General features: G+C 38.2%; 5 protein-coding genes across 5 annotated transcripts; 4 read left to right on the top strand and 1 right to left on the bottom strand.

Moving 5' to 3' along the window:
- Positions 1-1,685: 1,685 nt before the first annotated feature.
- On the top strand, positions 1,686-4,638 carry Cbr-nhr-120 (the record flags this gene model as incomplete). Its single annotated transcript, XM_045239863.1, has 9 exons — positions 1,686-1,790; positions 2,627-2,815; positions 3,149-3,269; positions 3,320-3,573; positions 3,621-3,746; positions 3,790-3,909; positions 3,956-4,277; positions 4,325-4,512; positions 4,561-4,638. The coding sequence occupies 9 exons, from the start codon at positions 1,686-1,688 to the stop codon at positions 4,636-4,638; spliced, it is 1,503 nt and encodes a 500-aa protein (XP_045094384.1).
- Positions 4,639-5,541: 903 nt separating this feature from the next.
- On the top strand, positions 5,542-7,930 carry Cbr-aexr-1 (the record flags this gene model as incomplete). Its single annotated transcript, XM_045239862.1, has 10 exons — positions 5,542-5,721; positions 5,774-5,921; positions 6,599-6,738; positions 6,780-6,874; positions 6,920-6,983; positions 7,037-7,195; positions 7,241-7,350; positions 7,396-7,477; positions 7,540-7,752; positions 7,799-7,930. The coding sequence occupies 10 exons, from the start codon at positions 5,542-5,544 to the stop codon at positions 7,928-7,930; spliced, it is 1,323 nt and encodes a 440-aa protein (XP_045094383.1).
- Positions 7,931-8,566: 636 nt separating this feature from the next.
- On the top strand, positions 8,567-11,008 carry Cbr-aexr-2 (the record flags this gene model as incomplete). The annotated part of the gene is made up of 7 exons (XM_045239861.1): positions 8,567-8,725; positions 9,647-9,794; positions 9,839-9,978; positions 10,022-10,116; positions 10,540-10,657; positions 10,702-10,863; positions 10,907-11,008. 7 exons carry the CDS (start codon positions 8,567-8,569, stop codon positions 11,006-11,008), a joined length of 924 nt encoding a protein of 307 aa, XP_045094382.1.
- An 824-nt stretch (positions 11,009-11,832) lies between these two features.
- Positions 11,833-18,852, bottom strand: Cbr-kqt-1 (the record flags this gene model as incomplete). Its single annotated transcript, XM_045239860.1, has 17 exons — positions 11,833-11,941; positions 11,985-12,175; positions 12,242-12,537; positions 13,026-13,292; positions 13,672-13,770; positions 13,815-13,967; positions 14,015-14,088; positions 14,134-14,315; positions 14,366-14,476; positions 14,528-14,653; positions 15,043-15,218; positions 15,268-15,485; positions 15,536-15,684; positions 15,862-15,920; positions 15,964-16,060; positions 18,608-18,669; positions 18,747-18,852. 17 exons carry the CDS (start codon positions 18,850-18,852, stop codon positions 11,833-11,835), a joined length of 2,475 nt encoding a protein of 824 aa, XP_045094381.1.
- Positions 18,853-19,047: 195 nt separating this feature from the next.
- Cbr-clec-266 lies at positions 19,048-20,530 on the top strand (the record flags this gene model as incomplete). The annotated part of the gene is made up of 5 exons (XM_002644866.1): positions 19,048-19,054; positions 19,331-19,428; positions 19,478-19,621; positions 19,927-20,054; positions 20,326-20,530. The coding sequence occupies 5 exons, from the start codon at positions 19,048-19,050 to the stop codon at positions 20,528-20,530; spliced, it is 582 nt and encodes a 193-aa protein (XP_002644912.1).
- Between the last annotated feature and the right edge of the window lie 908 nt (positions 20,531-21,438).

Below are 21,438 nucleotides of genomic sequence, written 5' to 3'. Positions count from 1 at the left end.
GCTAAGAATTTCATCATTCACTTTTGAAAAACACACGTGTCATTTTTTTGAGGCATTGTCTGAAAAAAAAATTCCACTTTTTTCGCAAAAAAATGGTCTGTCTGACTAGAAAGTCTCATGGCATTCTCAATTTCTCCTAACAACAAGCATTTCTTTCCAGAAATTTCTCGAATTCCTATAAACACCTTTTTCATTTTTGCCCTTATCTCTGTACTTCAAACGACCTTTGCACGGAAGATTCTTGTAGTGGCCGATTGTAGTGTCCGCCATTTGTATAGTCACAAAATTAGGGAAAATATATTCTAGAAGAAGCTGATTTTCCAACCTAGTACATTTTTTTGCAGACAACACGAATTGATTAGAAAATTGCAGTATCGATGTGAAAATCATAAAATCTGAATCATTTCGGTACTTTTGCAAACTAGTGTCTAGTTTACTTTTTTTTCTTGGAAAAAACCTTGTTTTCATCTTTCTTTTCTTTCTAGATTAGATTGCTTTGGGGGAATAATCTTATAGTCGCGATTACGGTAGCTTAGTCTTGTCGCGATCTGTCAATCTCTGTTCTCTCTGTTTGTCGCCTTGTCTATCCTTTCCAGTCAGTCACAAAAAATGGTCACAAACTCCAATAAGTGAACAGAAATTTGAGAATCTTTTCGTAATTTTATGACTTTTCTGTCGCAATCGAAATGTTTAGTTGTCCTTTTTTGACTGTCTTAACCACCAATCAGCGTACAGACAGTGTTTTAAGTGGGAACAACAAATGAAATTTTGGTTTTTCTCAGTCGTTGACCCGAGTTGGGCAAAAAAAGACAGAGGGGAAGTTTGACAATGTGAGAGGTGAAAAAAACAAGATTACAATGTGTTGATGTAATTGACAGCGTGTCAATGGACTGTAATCGATAGAGAAAGTCATGATTTTTCCACCAAGAAGATTCTTTTACTACTTTGCAACAGTTTGGACTAGAATACTCAGGCGTCGCCGGTTACTTTTGGCCGGAGCTTGGTCAGATTACGGCAAAAACATTGTGGAAAGCCGACCAAGATCCGACAAATTACCGGCCAGCTTTCGACCTCTTAACACGCAGCGCCTTCAAATTCCGGCCAAAATCTGACCATTGTCCGTCCCACTGCTGTCAGTGGGCAGCTTCTGACCAAAATCTGACCAAAATCCGTCCAAAAGCCGAACCCCTCAACTTCCGTCCAGAAGTTGCAAGCCGACAGCCGAGTACATATACTTGAATTTTTATATATGAAAAATTGGTTTCTTGAGTACAGTTTTCTGAAGAAGTTGCCGATAAATTTGTTTTGCAAATTTGTGGGAGAGCAAATGATCAAAAAAAAAGTGGACGCTTCATTATTTCTCATGTCTGGTTTCTGAGCAAGTAGACTCTGTGTGAAATTTGAGTTCCGAAACTTTGCACTTTTCAGTAATAGAATCTCTTGAACATGTTCGATTTCCCAAACGTTGAATTAAAAAAAAGCTAAAAACTCAAAAAAAGAAAGATAAAGCAAACAAACAAAAACGTCGAAATTTTGAATCTCTAAAGATTGTTTTACACTTTCCATCGTTTTTATTTCCCCGTTTCTCTCCTCCCATTTTTGTCTATATATTCTGCTTTGACGGCAGCCTCGAATTACATAACTTTTTGTGTAGCCTCGTTTCATACGTCTCTTTCTATCTACAGATGTCTTCCTTCTGGGAAACCATGAACTGCACTCACCTGGACAAATCCAACAAACTGCTACACCCATCGCCGTTAATGTGGATCAATCGTGATTCGATAAACTGGGTCAGTTTATTATCTCTTTTATTGCAAAAGGTCGTTGTTGTGATCAGCTGTATTTTACCGATAGACATCTTTTAAGTGGTCCATGTATCCAACGAAACAATAGACACTAGTGACAAACCTTTTTCGGTCACATCCTTTTTATCCCGATGTGTCGCAAAACCCATTTCACCGATTGAAGATTAAAAATGACCATTGTTCATGCCAAACTGTTTTTATGTGAGTTTTAGCTAGCTTTAATATATTTCATTTACATATTTTCCAAAACGAAAACTTTCATTAACTTTTGATCTATTTTAGTACATCTGTAGTTTCGACAGATCACATTTGAAAAAAAGAAAAATATCATAGTTGTACTTATTTTCAGTATTACTCAATTTTCATTTTTGTCAGACTACTAACGTAATACACGTGAAAAATTATTCTAGCATATGATGGTATTAGGTAACTTTTATAATTCGCTCATGCTGTGAGACAAGCACCTGGGCTCATTAGCTATGCCAATCTTCGAAAATCAGATGATCAGAAACCAAAATACACGCTACAAGATCTCTTCCATTTCCTTTTTTCCTGAAGCTTTCCAGGTTTTATTGACACTAGGCGGAAGAAAGAAGAAACATGTGGAAATAGGAAAAGAAAAGACCAAAGAGAAAAAAAAACAAAAGATACAGAAAGTGACACACAGTATCAAATAAGGGATTAGGATTCAAGGAGAGAACAAAATAAACCATTTTGTTGTTCTTCTGACACTGAACGTGTTCAGAAACAGAACGGTAATAAAAATATATCGTAAGCAATCTATCTTCTATTTATACATTATCCATGTTCGATATGTTCAGGTTGACGGAAGTTTGTCCTCGCACTCTCCCATGTCGTCCGATTCTATATCTCCGATGCGTTCGCCAGCCGAAGACACCCAGATGATGGAGTGTTCCTCCAACAACGAACTTCCTCCACCAGCACCTATTCGCAAAATTCGCAACGTTCGGAAAAGCGACAAGCATCATTGCTCGGTTTGCGGTGATCGGGTAGGTTCCTTTGAAAGTTCAAAATGTTACCCCACATTTGCGTTTCACATGAATTTTGGCCACCTCTAGATTTTGTGTCTGTGTTACTGTCACTTGCGAAAATAGTGTTATCTCTTCGGCGAATAGAAAAAAGATGGTAGAAGAGAATACGAGAAATAGTGAGAGTCGGAGACATCAAGTATTAATAGAATCGAGGAGAGTCTAAAGATCGGTTTTTGTGACAGAACCGTATGTGATAGTACGCATAAAGGGCATCTAAACTTTTCTATCGGGAAAATAATTCTGGAAATTCGTGATAGAAACAGTTATATAAAAGCAACTATGAAATTTCAGCCTACCGGATACCATTACGACGTGCTCAGCTGCAATGGTTGCAAGACATTCTTCAGAAGGACCATCATCAATAACAGAAATTTTCAATGTACCAAAGGAGGAAATTGTCAATTCACAAAAGGTGAAACAAATGTATTTGAATCTAACTTTTTCAACTTTTTCAATTTCTAGACTTCCGTTGCGCTTGTCGTGCTTGCCGTTTCGAAAAATGTGTCCGTGTTGGTATGAACCCATCCGCTATCCAATTCCCTGGAGCTGGAACTAAACAATCACATGCCGAAGCGGATGAGCAAGATAGTGCAGATGATGAGTCTCCAGGAAACGGCCAAGAATGTCAAGATAACAAGGCCTTGGCAATAATCCCATTTGCATCAAGCCCAATCAGAGAAACCACAATACACACATACAGATGGGTTGATGATATCGTGAGTGCTCCAGGGACGTGCTTATAAATGATATCCTAAATTTTCAGTTCCGTCGAGAGGATGCAGTCTTGCGACACCGTGTCCCTGGGACCTTGCCAGTTGAAGAAGACTTCTGTCTCGGTCAGTTGCTAAGAAAGAATATTCTCATTGGAGGAGACAGTATGGTTGATAGAGTAAGTGATTATTTCACTTCTCATTTTCAAAACTTTGTTGCAGAAACCTGGAACCCTCTACACCAAAGACCCGGTTAGATACTGGATGGTTGTGGACCTTCTCCTTATTGTGGAGTTTGCGAAAACTTTTGAATCCTTCAGAAGCTTGGGCGAACTTGATCAGGTAAACTCTCATTATGTCATTCTTCTATAACTGATCATTTTTATAGAAGTGCCTCATTTCTCACATCGGAGGGGTGCTCCATGTAGCAACCCAATCATTTTACTCATATTTCGAAGCCAAGTCGTCGACATTGACATTCCCGGATGGCATTAACGCTTTTGAAAGGAAGCTGTCGGATATGAAGAAGGATGAGAAACGGTCCGAATCTTTTATATTATTCAGATTATATCTGAATTCCAGTTTTTACAGAAAAGTCTTTCTCAACTACTATGCCGAAATGTACAACGCGCCTGTGAATGAGTTCCTAAAAAATAAAATCACCATGACCGAATATGCTTTCTTCAAGTCCATTTCTCTTTTCTCTCCAGGTGAGAAATATCCAAATCGACCTAAAAATATACAATCTTTAATTCAGACAACCTGGAGATGTCCGAAACTGGACGAACTATTGTCAATGAGGAGCGACAGCGACTAACCACACTTCTCCGAAAATATTTGGTTGCAGAGTACGGATTTAAAATCGGGATGAGCCGATTCTCGTTCATTCTGATGGGGATTTCCACTTTCGTTAACTTTGGAGAGAAACGTCGGGATTACATTTCGGTGGGCCTATTTATACTATTAAATTCAAAACATGATTTTGATTTTCAGTTGATGAATGTGTTGGAATTCGACATTGCGAACATAGGAAAAGATATATATCTCCGAAAACCAATTGACATGATGTAATTTCTTATGGAACTCCTTTACAATTTTGATGATAATCGAATAATCTCAACCCGCTTCTTTTTTCTCTCTTCTGGCTCTTTCCTAAATACCATCTCCGACTTGCTCTTCCGATCAGCCTCTCATCGATCTCCACCTTCTCATAGTACATATTTTTCAAGATTCCTGTTTTAGTCGTGTCTGATATTCAGATTCCAGATATTTTTCTCTTTCTCTTTATTATTTTACCTCAGAGAGTGTATATAAATAAACCTGTGATGTCTTAGAATGCGTGAAAGATCAAAGCGGCTCAGCTATCAGAAACAAAACAAGATATTCTGAAAACCCAAGCACTGAACCCAAACAAAAGCTATATCTATAATTCGGAAAAAAATACTATTGACCTGCTTTTTTCTGGTGGCGGTGTCTCATGAAAGACCGAACACTATCATTAACCCGTTATTTTTTATGCGTTGGCCCATTTTTGTCAGGTGGAGCGGCTCCGTTGCCTCCTACCAATGCCGCCACTTTCACCACTTCATTTTCAACGATGTTAGGAGAAAACAAAGAATGAAAACCCCAAATTAAGTCGACACAGCGAGCAGTCAGTAAGTCAGAAGAGATGGCGTAAAAAAAACGTATTCAGAATATACAGTACATGACATAATTAGCCCAAATTATCCCAGAAAATGATATGTATTGTTACGGCCCCGCGGAACGAATTGGCCCCCATCTCCCACACTATGCACGTTTCGACAACACAGTCATCATCTTCTCACTCCGAGGTCTCCTCCTTCCCTCACAAAGCAGACGATCCACACATACACTCAATTTGCTTCATTTTCAATTCGTCCCCTTGCCGTATTTTTGTCGTTCTCAACAGCTCTTTTCTAGGAGACACCTTGGAGTCTTGCATGGATTTGAAACATGGAAGAGCTTTTATCGCTTGATTTCATCAATGCCAGTACAACGCTGGAAGGGAGCACAACTACCGTATCCAGTATCACTAGCATCGTTACGGTACCCACCAGTGTCCCAACTACAGAAGCCTATGCAGAATATGAAGAGTGCTATAATGATCCGATGTTCACAATTTTTACCTATACGGTAAGTTCTTGCTACAGTAACCCTGAGCCGTTTTATGCTTTTTATTATTCAGGTAGACGATATGTTGCTAGCGGCAAGTATGGCTGCTACCGTATTCAATGTGATGGTGATTTTTTGTGCCATAAAACTTTTCAAACGGAGTGGTGATACTATGCATCTCTTCATCCTCAATATGACAATTGGTGATCTCGTATTGACAAGTAAGTAGGGCTGATCTTTTGGGATACTGTAGGAACCTTATTATTTTTTCCAAATATCTTAAGTAGAATCTAGTATTACAGTTATAGAAGTCACAGATTGTGTTGTTTTTACTTTTCCTATCAACTGGGTTTAATGTACACGTCTGATTAATTGAACTAACATCCGGTGAATGAACTTCCGGCGGTTAATAGGATTTGTTTTACGTGTCCTTAGGTATCAGATAAGTTTATTTGTTGTCTCGCTTGTCGACCCAATGGCTGGAATAATTTAATTTTAAATTGTCTCACAAACGTGAACACATACAGTACCAATAAGATATAAAAACGTGTTTTTCAGTTGAAATACCATTTTCAGGAGTCTGGAAATCGGCTGCCAAGTTTCCGATCACTTTGAAAATTTTGAAAGGTTTGAGACAAACTTTCGATTTTTGAAGCGCAACCCTATCTTTCTTGTTTTCGTACTGAAAACGTGAAAAAGCAGTTGTCCTTCAGAACTCGGCAAATAGCTGAAAAATTAGGAAATCGCATAAAATTTTGTAAATGCAAAGTTTTCAATCTAGATCTGTTTTACACCTTCCAAAATTCTCAAAGTAATCCAAAACTTGACAGCTAACTGTATTGATTGTATTAATATCTGGTCCTCCTCATTTGGTACAGTAACGTTTCTCGAATTTCAGTATTCTGCCACCCCAATGAACTTCTCATCCGTAAACACGACTTCCTTCAACAAAAACATCTTTGTGCTGTTGTTCACTATTTTAATTGGATTGGACTTGCCGTTTCCGGTCTCTCGCTAACCCTTCTCAACGTTGATAAGGTTGATAAACTAATTTAAATCTACTCATCATTAGGTTTCAGCTCATTTACTTCCGTTGGCCTTTGAACTATGATAGATCCATGTCAAAACGGAGAGCCGGCATGTTTTGCATTGCGATTTGGGTGTTGTCTATCGGGTTTGCTAGTTTTCGAAAAGAATTGAGAAACAAATGATATTTCAGATTTGTCTCCTACTGTTGGCTGTTCAAGATTGTCTACATCTACCATCAGGATTGCTCCCTCCAGGTTTCGGTCTAGCCGGGTGGTACGTACAGGTAGATTCAAAATCAGTTTTGCAGATGGCTCCGAACAAAAAGTTTTTCTATGAAATTTTCACCATGTTGTTCTGTGTTCTCCCAGTCACTTCTTCTCTAATTGTCTCCATTTATCTTTTCAATTTGACACGTAGCAAGCGAAATGCTCCCAACGTTGGTGATCCAAGTGTCATGAAGAACAAGGTGATTATAATTGTTTTTCTAAAATCGAGTGACCGCATTTTATAGGTTCTTGCCCAAGTTAAATCTCTTGCATTCATTTTCGCTACAACTACTTGGACCTCGTGCAGTTTGCTACCGTATCGCATCGTTAACCTGGCCAGAATCCATTTGTTTACGTAGGTAGACGGTGAAATTATCATAAAGATAGACATTGATTTCAGCTGGTCAGAACTCAGTTGTGAAGGAAAACAACGCATGAACTGGATTGCTTGGATACTAGTGTACCTACTCACTCTCAATCCGGTTAGTTTTTTTACATTTTTGTTTTGTTGTTCGACAAGAATACTAGTTAGGCCAATTTGCAGATCATCAACCCGCTCATCACGTCGCTAATCTACGCTCCGTACCGTTTGACTATTAAGAAATTCCTAGTAAATATTCCAGTTGGGACTCGCTTTTTGTATAACAATCAACCGGAGGGTGCTTTGCAGTCCGACAGCAGCTTCGCTTCCATTCGTCGCAACCGTAACCGCCGATCGTCGTGCACCGAACTTGCCAGCCTCAGACAGTCAACCGAAGTACAGAACAGGTTTGGGTCGAAAGCAATGAATAGTGAGTTTACAGGTCGTTCGAATCTCAATGAGTGAACCTCCAGTGACACCAATGAAGAGCGACGATGGATTTACGTTTGACCCCAATCCAGCTCCAACTGCTGTAGAGAAGAAGAACCAACTTCAAGTCGGGAGCCGTTGCTAACTGTTTTCCACAGTTTTGAACCCCATTGCCCCTGCGTTCCGTCATAAAACTTTCCTAACAACTCACTTGATGCTTGATCTTTAAAAATCTATTCCGTAATTTAAATATTCAATTCACTTCTTGGTTTCCAGCTGGCTTTCTCTTCAAATTTTCTGAGATATTCTTTATCCATATTCGAAAAACTGAATCCCAATTAATAAAACTTTCTTTGAGAACAACAAAAAAGTCTTGTCGTGTGGGTGGCGAAGGAATTCAAAGCGACCATTTTTTGATAACTCTCTTCATGTGTCTCCATGAAAATGTGTGCGTGAGGAACCAAGTTTTATGCAGGGACCAGGAAAAAAAATTGGTGAAAAATTAATGTCAAACTGACATCAACACATCAATATAGGCGGATACTTTTTCAGGAACTTACACTTTTTTCCATTTTTATCCAGGCTCTTAGAGTTTAAGACTTTTTTTTTTGAAAACAGGTGGTGAATAAAATATTTCTCATATTTTTAAAATTTATAATGTTGTTTTTTACTAGTGTTGCTGAGCATCGTTTCACTTAGAAAAATACTCTCAACTATAGAATCCGCCATCGATTGAATAAGTAATTTCTGAATATAAACAAAATATCAGGTTCCTGTTAAAATGCCACACTTCGCGACTCGTCGAGTAGTGGAAACAATGCCGTCCGGAACGTGGAATGACTTCACCGATCTCCCAGCGGAATACGCGTCTCAGATAGCTGCGGTCCATCAGTTGCCACGATGTTATCACTCAATGAATTTTGTATATTTCGCAACAACTGTAAGTTTTTCTTTTCATATTATATTGTAAGTAAATATAATTATTTAAATCATAGCCTAAAAATCATCCACTGAACAATTGAAATCGGTTACTGGAAAAATTTTTATGCTGTGTTTGCAAGATTCTCAGCTTGTGAAAAATCTTGAAAACCAACATTTCTCAAAATCCGGAGTAATAAAAAATCTCGGAATTTGTGAAACGGAGGCCGAAGAGATTTCTTACCTTTCTGTACTCTAGTTGTCTATTATGTTTTGTTTAACTGAGCATAATGGTACAAAAAGTCTAATTTTTATTAAAGTAAGTATGACAGTAAATTAGTATCTGTGGAAAATGTATGATTTTACAGGAATAATTTTCTTTCTGTTGAAAGTTAAAACGTAGATTCCCCCGTTTAACTAATACGCGTTTCTTATTCAAGCTTTTAATATTCAAGCTTTTATTCAGCATAAGGAGAATTTGCAAAAATTCTGGTCGCAGAGAATTTTCGTCAAAACGAATGTTATCTGAAAACAAGAAATAAACCATTTTCTCTGAATCAGCGATACAGAGTTAGGAATGAAAAAAGAAGCGTTATTCGGATTCCAGAAATTTCTGAAACTCTAAATTGTAGCTTGATTAATTAAATTTCAATACACGAAGATGCTTCTGAAAAATACCAAATCCGTCACATGGTTCTAATCAATTGACCTCCCCAACTTCTAACTTTGCGCCAATTTATCCCGGTTAAGGATATCAAAAAGTTGCTCAAAAGCAAAAATGTTATATTATGGTTAATATTTTGTCAGTTGGCCACTTTTAAATATCATCTGTAGGAAATTAGATATATGGGCGTAGTATTGACAGCTTGAAGAATATTCTATTTGAGTGTTTACGACATGAATGTTCCATAGTTTTCTTGTCCTTCAAAATACATATTTTCAGATGGACGACATGTTGATAGCCTTTTGTCTGGTAGCGACGGTTATCAATTTTCTTGTTGTCTCGTGTTCATTCAAGTTATTTATGAAGAAGGGAGACACTCTGCATTTGTTTATCCTAAACATGACTCTCGGCGATTCCATACTAACACGTGAGCAAATTGTGGCCGAACACGTGATTTCATAACTTTTTCAGTATTTTGCCACCCTTATGAGCTACTTGCAAGAAGATATTCAGGCATTCAAGTACATTCGCTGACTGTGTTGTTGAATTTTGCAAATTGGGTTGGACTTGCAGTTTCTGGATTGTCTCTAACACTTCTAAATGTAGACAAGGTATATGATATAAATTTGGTTTTATAATATCAACAGTTTTCAGCTAATATTTTTTTGCTGGCCGTTCAAATATGACATTTGGATGTCTTATTTTAGAGCCAAAATGTTCTGCTATGCAACTTGGGCCATTTCAATTGGGTGAGTCCAAATTTCCGGCTTTCCTTTTTTGCATGGAAGGAAATGAAAAAAAAGTGTGTTAGAGTGTTTATATGGTTTTTTGAATAGAGCTTTCTATTTTTGAAGCTTTTAAACACACTTTTCGATTTAATTCGCAAGTGCGACGTTTCGAAAGTGTGACGTATCGCAAGTACGGCAATTAAGGTTTTGATAACTTCAAATATACAAAACTCTGCTCGAAAAACCATTTTAACACTCAAATACAAGTTTTTGCTTTTTCATTCATGCAAAAAAGCGCAAAGCTGTTACTATCGAAACGTCGTACTTGTGAAACGTCACACTTGCGAAACGTCACACTTGCGAAACGTCACACTTTCGAAACGTCCGCTTTCGAAACGTCGCGGAGCCAAATTTCCGAAATATTCTAATCAAAAATTAATTCAGATTTGCCACATATTATTGGATGTATAGCTACATATACTTTATTAATACGAAGCTAAATATGAAGCAGCGTTTCGAAATTCAATTCATTTTCCTTTCTGTTTTTGTAAATGAAGGACAGGTGAGTTTCTTCAAAAGATTCTTTCAACTGTTTCTATATTACAGCTCTCTCCTATCAACAGATTTTTCTATGAAGCGTTTACTATAATCTTCTGTGTCATCCCAATAGTATCTTCTCTTATGGTATCTTGTTATCTATACAATTTGACCATGACTAAAAGAAAATTGGATATCCGATCAACGAATGCTATAAAATCCGAGAAGAAGGTGAGACCTATACTTCTCCGTATAAATTTATTTTTTTATTCAGGCAACATCATTCGCCTTCATTTTTGCAACAACACTGTGGACATCCTGCAGTTTGTTGCCTTACAGAGTGGCTAATCTTGCTAGAATTCATGTTATAACGTAATTATTTTTCTTTGATTAAGACTATATTTCAAAACATATCATTTCAGATGGCCTACTCTTGATTGTGAGTCTAAAGAAATACTGAGTTGGATCACATGGAGCTTGCTTTACATGCTAATAATGAATCCGGTTTGCTTTAACAGCTCTAGTAGGTTTTCAAAAATTCTGGTTTCCAGATAATAAATCCGTTCATCACAGCATTGCGTATGCTCCTTACCGTCAGATGATAGCAAACATCTTTTTGAGACATGGAAGAAGCGGATACTCAGACAACGTGTCTCATAAAAACAGGGAAAATCAGTCGAATGGCTTCTTAACAGTTCCAACTATTGAGCTTAAAGAGATTAAGCCGAAAGAGGTTGTAGATATTCAATTGTATTTCAGAAATAAATGTTTTCAGATATTCGCAATCACTCCGAAAAGTATTCCAAGAGCTCCTCTTGCAAAATTTTCCAGCCGATGTTCTTGTGGTTCTCTTGAAAATTCTGTTGATGTAAAATGTATTCGTTTATGAATTTGGTTAGCTGTTGAGATACTCGTTTTAAATGTTTATGTTAATAAAGATCTCGGTTTTTTGTTTCATGAAATAGGCTGGAGACGAGGAAGCGCAAATAACTGGGTAAAAAACAAAATGATGAGAATTTGCAGAAATAAGATGCATTATTGAGAAAAAGAAAGATGGGTTCATAGAAGATCCGTATGATCGCACGAAATCTTGAAATTAGCAAGATTCCAAATTTACACAAAGTGCGGAGACTGCTGTACAAAATACCTGGGTTTTTGGAGAAACAGGGTAAAAAGAAAAATAGTGTAATTGAGACATGTTTAGCAACTGGAAGTACTGGGACCATTATTCAACGGGCTCGTTTCATCGAAGGCTCCATCGTCCTCTTCCTCGGCCATTCGGATTGCAGGACCACCGGGGGAATGAGATCTGATTAATATTGGTCCAGATTTTTCTAAAGAATTGAGCTCACCTAGCAGTATACATTTCGTTATCAGTACTGGCAACTGATCTTCTGGATCGTGTCAAATCTATCCTTCCCGTGTTTGGCTCACTGACAATTTCCCCTCTAGGAGATGTGGATTGAGAGAAAACCCGTGACCCGGGTTGCCTGCTCATCAACAGTTCGACCATCATATCAAGCTTCTTGTCCATTTTTCCAACCTGAAAAATCAAAAATTTCTATACTGAAGATTGTATTTTATTTACTTCCTAAAAACTCAAACTTACCGTATTTTCTAATGTGGCAATCCTATTGTACATTGAGATCTTTGGATCCAATTTCTCAATATTTTTGCCACAAATAATATCCAATTTCGCTTGTACCGTCTTCACACGACTTTGCAAATCAACATGACCAGCAGAGTATTGTTCGATAACATCCTTGACGTCATAAGGTTTTAGAGCTTCTTTGAACTTCCTCCTCGCCACCAAAAGTTGTATTCTCCGAATGGCACGAACGCAATTTTTCAGTGCTGGTGTGAGCTCTTCCATTGTTTGTGGCTGATACCCGATGTTCTCCTCCTCTGAAAAGAAACTGGTAATTTTAAGAACTCATTCTTACAGAATCTATTAAATTGTGTTACTTTTCTAATTGGCAAAAAATAATTGAGCTAAGCAGGGGACATATGAACGAAACTGAAAAATCGACGGATCTACTTTGATGAATGACACGGACATGGGAAAATAACCGAAATGAAAACATTAGGCGAACAAAAACAAACTTTGAAAGCGACAGATTTAAATGTGTGTAATGTTAAGAATCAGCTCATTTGAACGGCCATTGTCATGCTTTAATAAGCGTTACAACAATTCGTGCCGAACAGCAAGAAAAAAAGAAAAAAGCTCGCCGACATTCGTTTGGCTTAATTAGTGTGGTGTTGAATGGGGACAAAAAACAGGTCAGTTGTCAGTTAATTAGGGCGTAATAATTGAAAACAAAAGAAAATTATTAGTTGCTTGCGCTGCTCAGTGTTTTGGTTTTGCGTCATTTTTCCTTTGTCTCTTTGCTCACCGTCGCCATCTGAAATGTCCTCGGCGCGTCGTGTGGCACACGTGGTTAATTGTGATAATTGACTCCACACCCCATCCTCACCCGGTCCACTGTTTCGTTGAACCATTTGTTCGCACCACTGGTAGATTGGGGCCATCATGAGCGAGTAGTCTCCGATGACGTCACCATCCGATAACGTTGCTCTCGGTTGCGAGGGTCGAAGATGTTGTCCATTGTTGTTGACAACACGACACAGCGACGCGGACCTTCGCGAACGCCGCCGCATGTCTAGAGAGAAAGAGAGGAATAGGAAAACACACCAAACGGTCACACCAAACAAGATGGGAAAATCGGATAGAGATAGTGATGATGGAAAAGAGGAGAAGAGAGGAGATTGGCCAAGGATAGGTGACGTATGGATGAAGGTGTGGGAATGAGAAAGTACCTAATTTCTATGGCTACGAGTGACTACAGACTACAAATCGTATTCTAGTGCGATGAAAGAAAATTTTCATTGAATAAACTTGAAAAAAATGTTTTCTTTTTTTTTGCCTTGTGATCAGTAAACTAATTTTCAAATTCTCATAATAAGTAGAAGTTGAAAAGATGGGAAGAACAGTAATTAACTGAATACGATCATGCATTAATAATCAATAAGAAAACGTACCATCTAAATTTGTATTCGACGGAGCCATCATCCTGGATTGCAACACAGAGTCATCAGCCGCTTTTCGTGATCCGCTATATTTTGATTTTGACTTCCATCCTGCAAACAAACTTTATTTTGACGTCACAACATTTTCTAAGAACCCAGAGAAAATCCTAACGCTCCAAGTTGCTCGATCTCCGAGATATCCGATGTAGAAACCAAACTGATCGTATCATGGACTCGGGGAACCGATAGGTTTTTAGAAGAAGACGGAAAGTTAGATGTTGGCCCTTGCAATTGAGAGTTTGGACTTCCTGAAAGTCATGGGAGAATGAAAAATCTCAAATTCAAATGATTTTACGTTTTGTGCTTTGTCGTAATCGATTGATTAGTCCTGTTGCGTTATTGCTTCCATTATTCGGAGTGAATTTCACGCTAAAAATTCATTTTTACTTCATATAGAGCTACAAAAAAACTAACATTGGTGGGAGCTCCCGAGCCAAATGAACTTTCCAGGTTGCCAATGACGTAGATTCTGGTGCTGCTGAATAGTGACGCCACAGACATTGAATGAGTTTGGCCGCAGGAATTCTTCTTCTGATCAAATGCTTTTGACGTTGATGTTGTTGGACTTTCAAAGCGAACCCAGAACCGAGGATTCCCTGAATTAATAATTTTCCGTGTCGGTTTTATGAATTTTTGAGGTACTCACAGCTGGCAGAGCAAAAAACGAAATGCCGAGAAGAGCACAGAATGCTGCGATAATTTTACCAGGCCAAGTTTCAGGAGTTTTATCACCATATCCTACTGTAGACAAGGTAATCTGCAAAAAAAAATCCCAGTTTCTAAAATCCTGTCATTTTTAGAAACGTACCACACCCCACCAAAGAGCGTCAGCAAAAGTTTGATATTTATCGTTGGTATTTTTTTCACAGAGATAAACAAGGAATGAAGAGAAAATTAGTCCTAGAAATCCAATGTACACTGTTGTCAGTAATTCCTGAAATTTTATTTTTATTTCTTTGGTTTTCGGTATCTATCAATTTTCATAGATTTCTTCGATATCTGGGTTATGATTTTCTGATCTTTGGTCTCTCTAATAATTACCTTTGACCAAAGATCGTCACAGAAGGTGTTCCCCCATTGCCACTATCTCTGGACTCTCATCTTTTTCACTCTCTCACCCCTAATTAATCCCGTAGATTGTTCTGGAAGGGTCATTCCAACACACTCCGCCCATCGAGTACCTGTATAAATACACGGGCCCATACAGGTTATTCTCCTGTCAGTCAACCTACAACGCTCATCTGTTCTACTCAACCCGTCGGAAAATGTCCAGGTTAGTTACATTTTTTTTAGTTTTCTAATTTTCCATAAATAATGACCTACTTGTCGATGCGCCCACACAACGCTTCCCAATAGTTTCCATGTTCCTGCACGTCTATCTATTCTGAGCATTCTCAAAATTTGGAAAAATCGTAGTCCCCGAATCGCCGACGCTGCAAAAACCTGTCCTGTTGCTCCGATGCATAATACTGTGATAGAGGCCAAAATGACAATAATATCTGAAAAAAATGTATTTTCTATAGACTAGATAGATGTATTCTCACTAACCAATGACGCAGTAGGCACTTGTAGCGAAACGAATGCGCCCACTGATTCCTCGATATCTCGACCGACATCCAGCAGACCAGACGCGGCAAATGTATTCTGTTGCCAGCCAGATAACAAATACGATTTCCAGATAGTATAGAACGATAGTTGCTTTCACTTCAAAATCAGGCATTGTTGAGAAAACAGAAAGAGCAAGACACATGAGCACCATGAAGAGTCTAAAAAAATATAATTTTTGGGAACCACTATTTAGAAAAAATCAACTTACACCGCTAGATGATAGGATGCCGCTTTCCACCCTCGCGGCCTCTCCAGAAAATTGTGCATTTTGTTCTGCATTCTGCGGAATCGTTGGTCAGTACGATAATTTTTGTATGTTAACGGTTTTCCAACTAATGACATTTTCCGGTTGCCCTCCTAAAAATGAGAATAGATACAGCTTAGAAAATCGAATGAGTAGATAGATTGTGGCATTTCCGCCGGAGACGAGGCGCCCAACCCGACGGTTTTATGACAACTCCATGTGGCAATGCTTAACTTTACTATCCTACACACAAAGATTTATTTCCTCCCCTCTCCTAGCATGAACGAAACACCAACCTCAGAGTCGTGTAGAGCTGTTAGTTGGTCGTGTTCATTTGGGAACCCAGTATCTGAAAAAGGTTTGTATAACGTTGAAAGTAGTTCTTAACAAACCTGGTTCTTGAAACACGACAGTTTTTCGAGACTCTTGACCAATCTGTGACGATGAACCAGCCTCCTGCTGCCCATCACTCGGAGCAGCTCGATCCGTCTGAAAACATTAAGTTCATCACATGTTAGTTTGAACGCAACAAGTTCATCTATAATAGCTAATAATTGCTAATAATGGTCCTATGTCTCAAGACTCTTTTTCATCCTCTCCTTCTCAATTATCACTTCTTCTCATATATAATTAGCTTAGTTTAGAAAGAAAATCTAGAAAATAAGAATATGATATAGTGAAAAAAATTGCTTAGTCACTAAATGAAGAAGAGGGGTCTATACGGAAATATATGGATGTTGTATTAACAGATGACAGTTGGGTGATCTAATCTTGACAACTTCAGATAATCAGGCCAAAATTTTTAGGATATCTACCAGATTTTGATTTAGATTATGAGCAAGATTTACGATTAAGTGTACAAGATGTTTTTTCCTTGAAAAAAAGTGAGTAATGGAACTTAATTCAAGTTCTACTGAGCAGGTGTTGTATAGAACTTTTGATTCATGGTGAGAAGCAAAAGCAAAACACAAAATTAGTGATTATAGAAATTTCAGTTTTTTAAAACAAATCGATAACTGAATTGAAAATAGTCGGGAATAGTATCTATTTTGAACAATAAGCTCAGATGTTTGTGTGTATTTAGTTGTGAGTTGCATGCCATAAAAAGCAAATACTGAAAGCAGGAAAAATATTGATATGGATCTGTTCTCTATATCCATCGTGCTTTCACTTTTCGAGCGCTGTCACCGCTTTTCACATCTCAAAAATAGAACGTCGTCTGGGTAGATAATAGCGGTTAATAGAGGTGTGTTTGATGTTAGGTTAGAGTGAAAGGAAAACCTGTGCACTTTAGTGCCCGCACAATTTTCTCTCGCTTTCTATGATGACGTGAGTATAAGAGAGCACAAGGCCTCTAATTTCATATTTCACCATCCGGGTTCTATAGAATCACTAAAAACGTAAATTTTTGTTTGTGTGACGACAGAAGAAATGTTAACAATAAATCCAGATTTTTAAGATTCTAAAAAATACGTATTTGTAGTGTTTAAGGAACGACTAGAAAATAGGAGAATAGGTATGTTTTCTATATGGGAGCACACGAATACAGATTGTGAGAACATATGAAGAGGACTGGCTGAATGAAGCCATAGAAATGATCACTTTTTCTCATCTCATCCTTCCGTTCAATAGACGGCGACACAGAATACAAAAACAATCATCGAATTTTCAATAGGTACTGATACACAAAATATATACAGATTTTTGTATCTTTTTGAATTCTAGGAATTGGAAATCTTTGTATTCTGTTTCAACCTACGACACAAAAATGTGTTCAGTGAACAATATAGTCATGTGACAGGGGAGCCACGCGCATCCTCTACCTAGAAAACCCGAAACCGGATACTAAAATGAATGTCCCAATGATTTAGGACCCGAATTCGTCTAGTCAGCGTGTTTCGAGTTACAAATAACACAGAAATTTTCTCTTGCTTTGATCTAGAAAATCTTATTGTCTCATGCCACTTTTTTCCCACGATTTCCTCACCATGGATCTCATAGAGCGTCACTCTAGAAATCGTTTAGAAATCTTCTAGAAAGTTTCCCAAAGTCATAAGCTTCAAGTGTTTTCTGAACTTACCGACACCATTCCACTCCCCTCCAAATGAGATTGATTTCCAATCTTGAATTGAAAATTTGAAAGAAAGAATATTTAGGAATAAGGTTGAAGAAAAAAGTACATTTTAAGAAAAAAAGTGCAATCAGAATGATATTTCAAAACTAGTAATAAGGCGCGTCTACTTCTTCTAGAAATCAGTGTGTCCTTTCAATTGTTATCTTTTTTTCTCTCTGGTCTAGAGCTTTTTTCAGTAGCGCGCTATTCTTCTTGGAGCGATTCTCATTTTGCCTCGCCCCCACACTCCTCGTCTCTCTTGCACCCGAAAAAGTCATTGGAAGCAAGTAATATTAACGGAAAGCTAAGAGACGGGGTGTTGAGACACAAAGTGCTCTTTCATAAGATCTGAAAATGACCGAGAGAATGGGGAAAATGAGAAAAGGATGGGTTGATTCATAAACTTTTGTTTTTGCGGCAGCGCATATTATTGAAAAAAAAGTCATTAAGGAAAAATAATTATAGTGCCTTTCTATTTTCTAGATGTGAAAAATAACAGAATAACCACAAAATTTGATTACGAATTTTTTCGCTGTCATCCGAAAATTCAATAAATAATTTCTCTACTATAAAAGGGAAAAGGTTGCAACAAAAAAGAAAAAAAGATGCAACGTTTTTCGATCTAAAACCTGATTGAGCATTTTTGTCTAAAATAGCTTTTAAATTGCATTGTTGGCACATCCTGATGTTTGTCTGACCAGTGTTAGCCAAATAAAGAAAATGAAAAACCAAGAGGAGAAAAAAAAGGAGATGAATTCGATTTCAAATAGGAATCCGAACGAGTGTGAAGCGACAATGTTTACGGCAAAGGATAGGGGGCAGCTGAGAAGAGGCGAGACATTAAGAAAGATATTGCACAGGCTTCTTCTCCTTTTTGCCTTTCCCGCACACACCAGCTGGAAGATGATAAATCCTTTACATACCTCGTCTCCGTTGAGCATCGCGGTGCTCACCGACTTCACTGTGTTCCAATTTCCCTCGAGCCCTGCAAAAGGATTAAAAATGCAAATTAGATTCTCTTGTTCGCCGCCTTTCCCCCTGATTTTCTCACGCGTTTCTCACCTGGGTGCCATGGCATTCTCGCCAGAATCATGCCGTCTGGAGTCATTGGGGACTCTGGAGACACTGGATCTGCATAGTCGTTGTCTTCTCCCGAAGCTTGAGACATTTCTAAAAACTGGTGGTCACAACTTCTCAGCAAAACCGAATCAGATTTATCAAGAGGACAGGAAACATAAACAAATCATAGAAAATTGCCACCTGGAAGGTGGACTTTAAATTAAAAAAGGGCGAGAGAGTCATGCTGATTGGACTGATGCGGGGGGTGGAAACCAATATAGTGCGCGTTTCTGAGCCAAAAACAATGACGAGTATCCCCTTCCTTCATATCTTTGATTATGTCAATAAAACACTCGAAAACTTTTGAAGAGCTCCCGTAGATGACGAAATGATAACCCCCTCCCCTTAGGTCCACAGACCTGATGTTTTATTTTAGTAATTAATCGATAGGTAATTTTCAATTTACCGATTTCAGAATCGTCAAGCTTGCTCTCTTCGCCGCTATTTTCGGACTCTCGTCTACTCATTTTGCACCTGGTAAGTATTTTGACAGGAGATTTTCAGAAGAGTACAAATCATAATTTCAGTGAAACTGTTCAATTGGAGTTACAAGGACTTTGGAAATGGAGCATTTTCCGATACCTCACTTACTCAACGCCAACATTTTGCCGATTTCCCAACGGAGGTAAATTCAAGAAAATTCAGAAAAAAAGAACTCTATGAAAAATTTTCAGACTGGAACCTGCCCAGACGGATGGGTACGCTTCTCCGACTCGTGCTACTGGGTCGAGCAGCACAAGCAAAGCTTTGCTGAAGCCGAGAAACGGTGCTATGAGAAAAACGCGACATTGTTCGTGGTGAACTCACAGGATGAATGGGTAAGGAAAAGGAATATTTTTTGGTGGGAGAGGAACAAAAAGACTGTGAGGGAGAGCTCCAAGAAAAACCAGACTCACATATGTTTGGAATTTGTTGCGAATGGATGTTGCGAGTTGGTAATGCATACCCAATGATCTATAGAAAGCACTAGAATGTTAAAGGGGGGAAGCTGGGGGAACAGAAAGATCACCAAATAAAAAAAAGAAACAAGAAAATGGAGGTAATAAAACATCCATGTCTTTTCATTTTCAACAAGGGTAACGTGTTAGTTATTCAGAAAGAAATGAAATTCGAATTTTTATAGGACGCCGTTCGCGAGCACTTCCCCCAAATTGGATTTACCTGGATTGGACTCGTCCGCTTCACTCATCGCGAGAGATCTGAAGACGTACCAACCTGGCAAACCGAAGGAGCAGTGAATCCAGCTAAACTGTGAGTTCGATTGGATTTGTGGGATTTTTCATTAGAAAGCGAAAGATGTCAGAAACGTCTACTTCGAATAACTCGAAATTAATTTTGGTTCGGGGCGCGGTGGTTTGATCTTTGTTGGGAGCAAACGGAAAACAAGAGCTCAACAAAGGTTTTATTGGTGGTACCATTGGGTGGCATCCTTCCGGAAATGAGATTTCTAGAAGTTCAGAACGGAAAAGATCATACATAACGCTCTATACTTCCTGTGAATGTCTATGGTTTTCTTTTTCAGCAACTGGCTCATCCGCCCATACAAACCAGTTTCCAACGGATGGTCGATTCTCGCCAACTGTGCCGCTCACTACAGTACCGCTCTCAACTGGGAAGCTTCTGCCTACACCTACTACCAGCCATGTTCGTTCAAGCATTTCTCGATCTGCGAGAGAAACAGCACCATCCTCGATTTCTTGAACAGGAAGTTCGACTTCCAGTCTTAAGCTATTCTTCTCAAATGTTTTTCAATGATATGAATAATTTTAAAACTAATCAACGCTTTTGAATCTCAATTATTTTAACTTTGCCATATTTAGTAAAGTATGTTAATTGAAAGATTATAAAATGAAACTTAAAGATGTAACCTATAAATACACGAAAAATAGAAACAAGACGAGGAAAAGTTTGAGGATGAATGATTCAGAGAGAAATATTGATGAGATATGAAAGTTTAATGATAAGAGAGGGTGTCATACCAAAAGCATACATACATGCGGTTTCCGTGCATATTAATGACTGTTTTTCTTGTTTCATTTCATTTCCTAGGAAATTCCTATATTAACAGAATGCTCTAGGACTCGCACTGACACGAATCTTCAAGAAGATGTGTAGGATAGATGGCCGTGCTCAATACAAAAATATGAGTGAAGACTACATCTTAGGTTTCCAACCGTTGGCACACGGCAGCACTACTGTCAGAGCTATACGAAAGACAATTTCAGTCTGAACAAGGAGTCTTTCTAACAACATTTTTTGAACTCTCAGGACAGAGACTACTCACATTAATCAGATTTTTACTCTTTTTCAGACAGACACCAGTCTGCGAAATGATGGATTAGAGTTGGCTCCCTAGAAAGAAAAACTACGGAAAAATAAGGTTTCTCAGATCGAAAAGACAAGTAAAACAGTAAATCTGTGAGCTAGGCATTGTCTGAGCAACAGGTGTACAATAGAACCGTCTCAACCTCTATACAATCTGAGTGGGCCGTAAACACAGTAGTTGCGCAAAGAAGTTACTATTGGGGAACAGCTGTGCATTGTATTGTTCTAGTTCATTTGGGCATTATTTTACAGAACGATTGAATTCAGTTTAAATTCACCAGACGCAAATGTCAATAAATTAAAGTGAATG

This window comes from Caenorhabditis briggsae (assembly GCF_000004555.2).
Source record: "Caenorhabditis briggsae complete genome, chrX, whole genome shotgun sequence".
In the NCBI taxonomy this organism is placed as follows: Eukaryota; Metazoa; Nematoda; class Chromadorea; order Rhabditida; family Rhabditidae; genus Caenorhabditis; species Caenorhabditis briggsae.
This window is presented reverse-complemented; position numbering and strand designations above follow the sequence as displayed.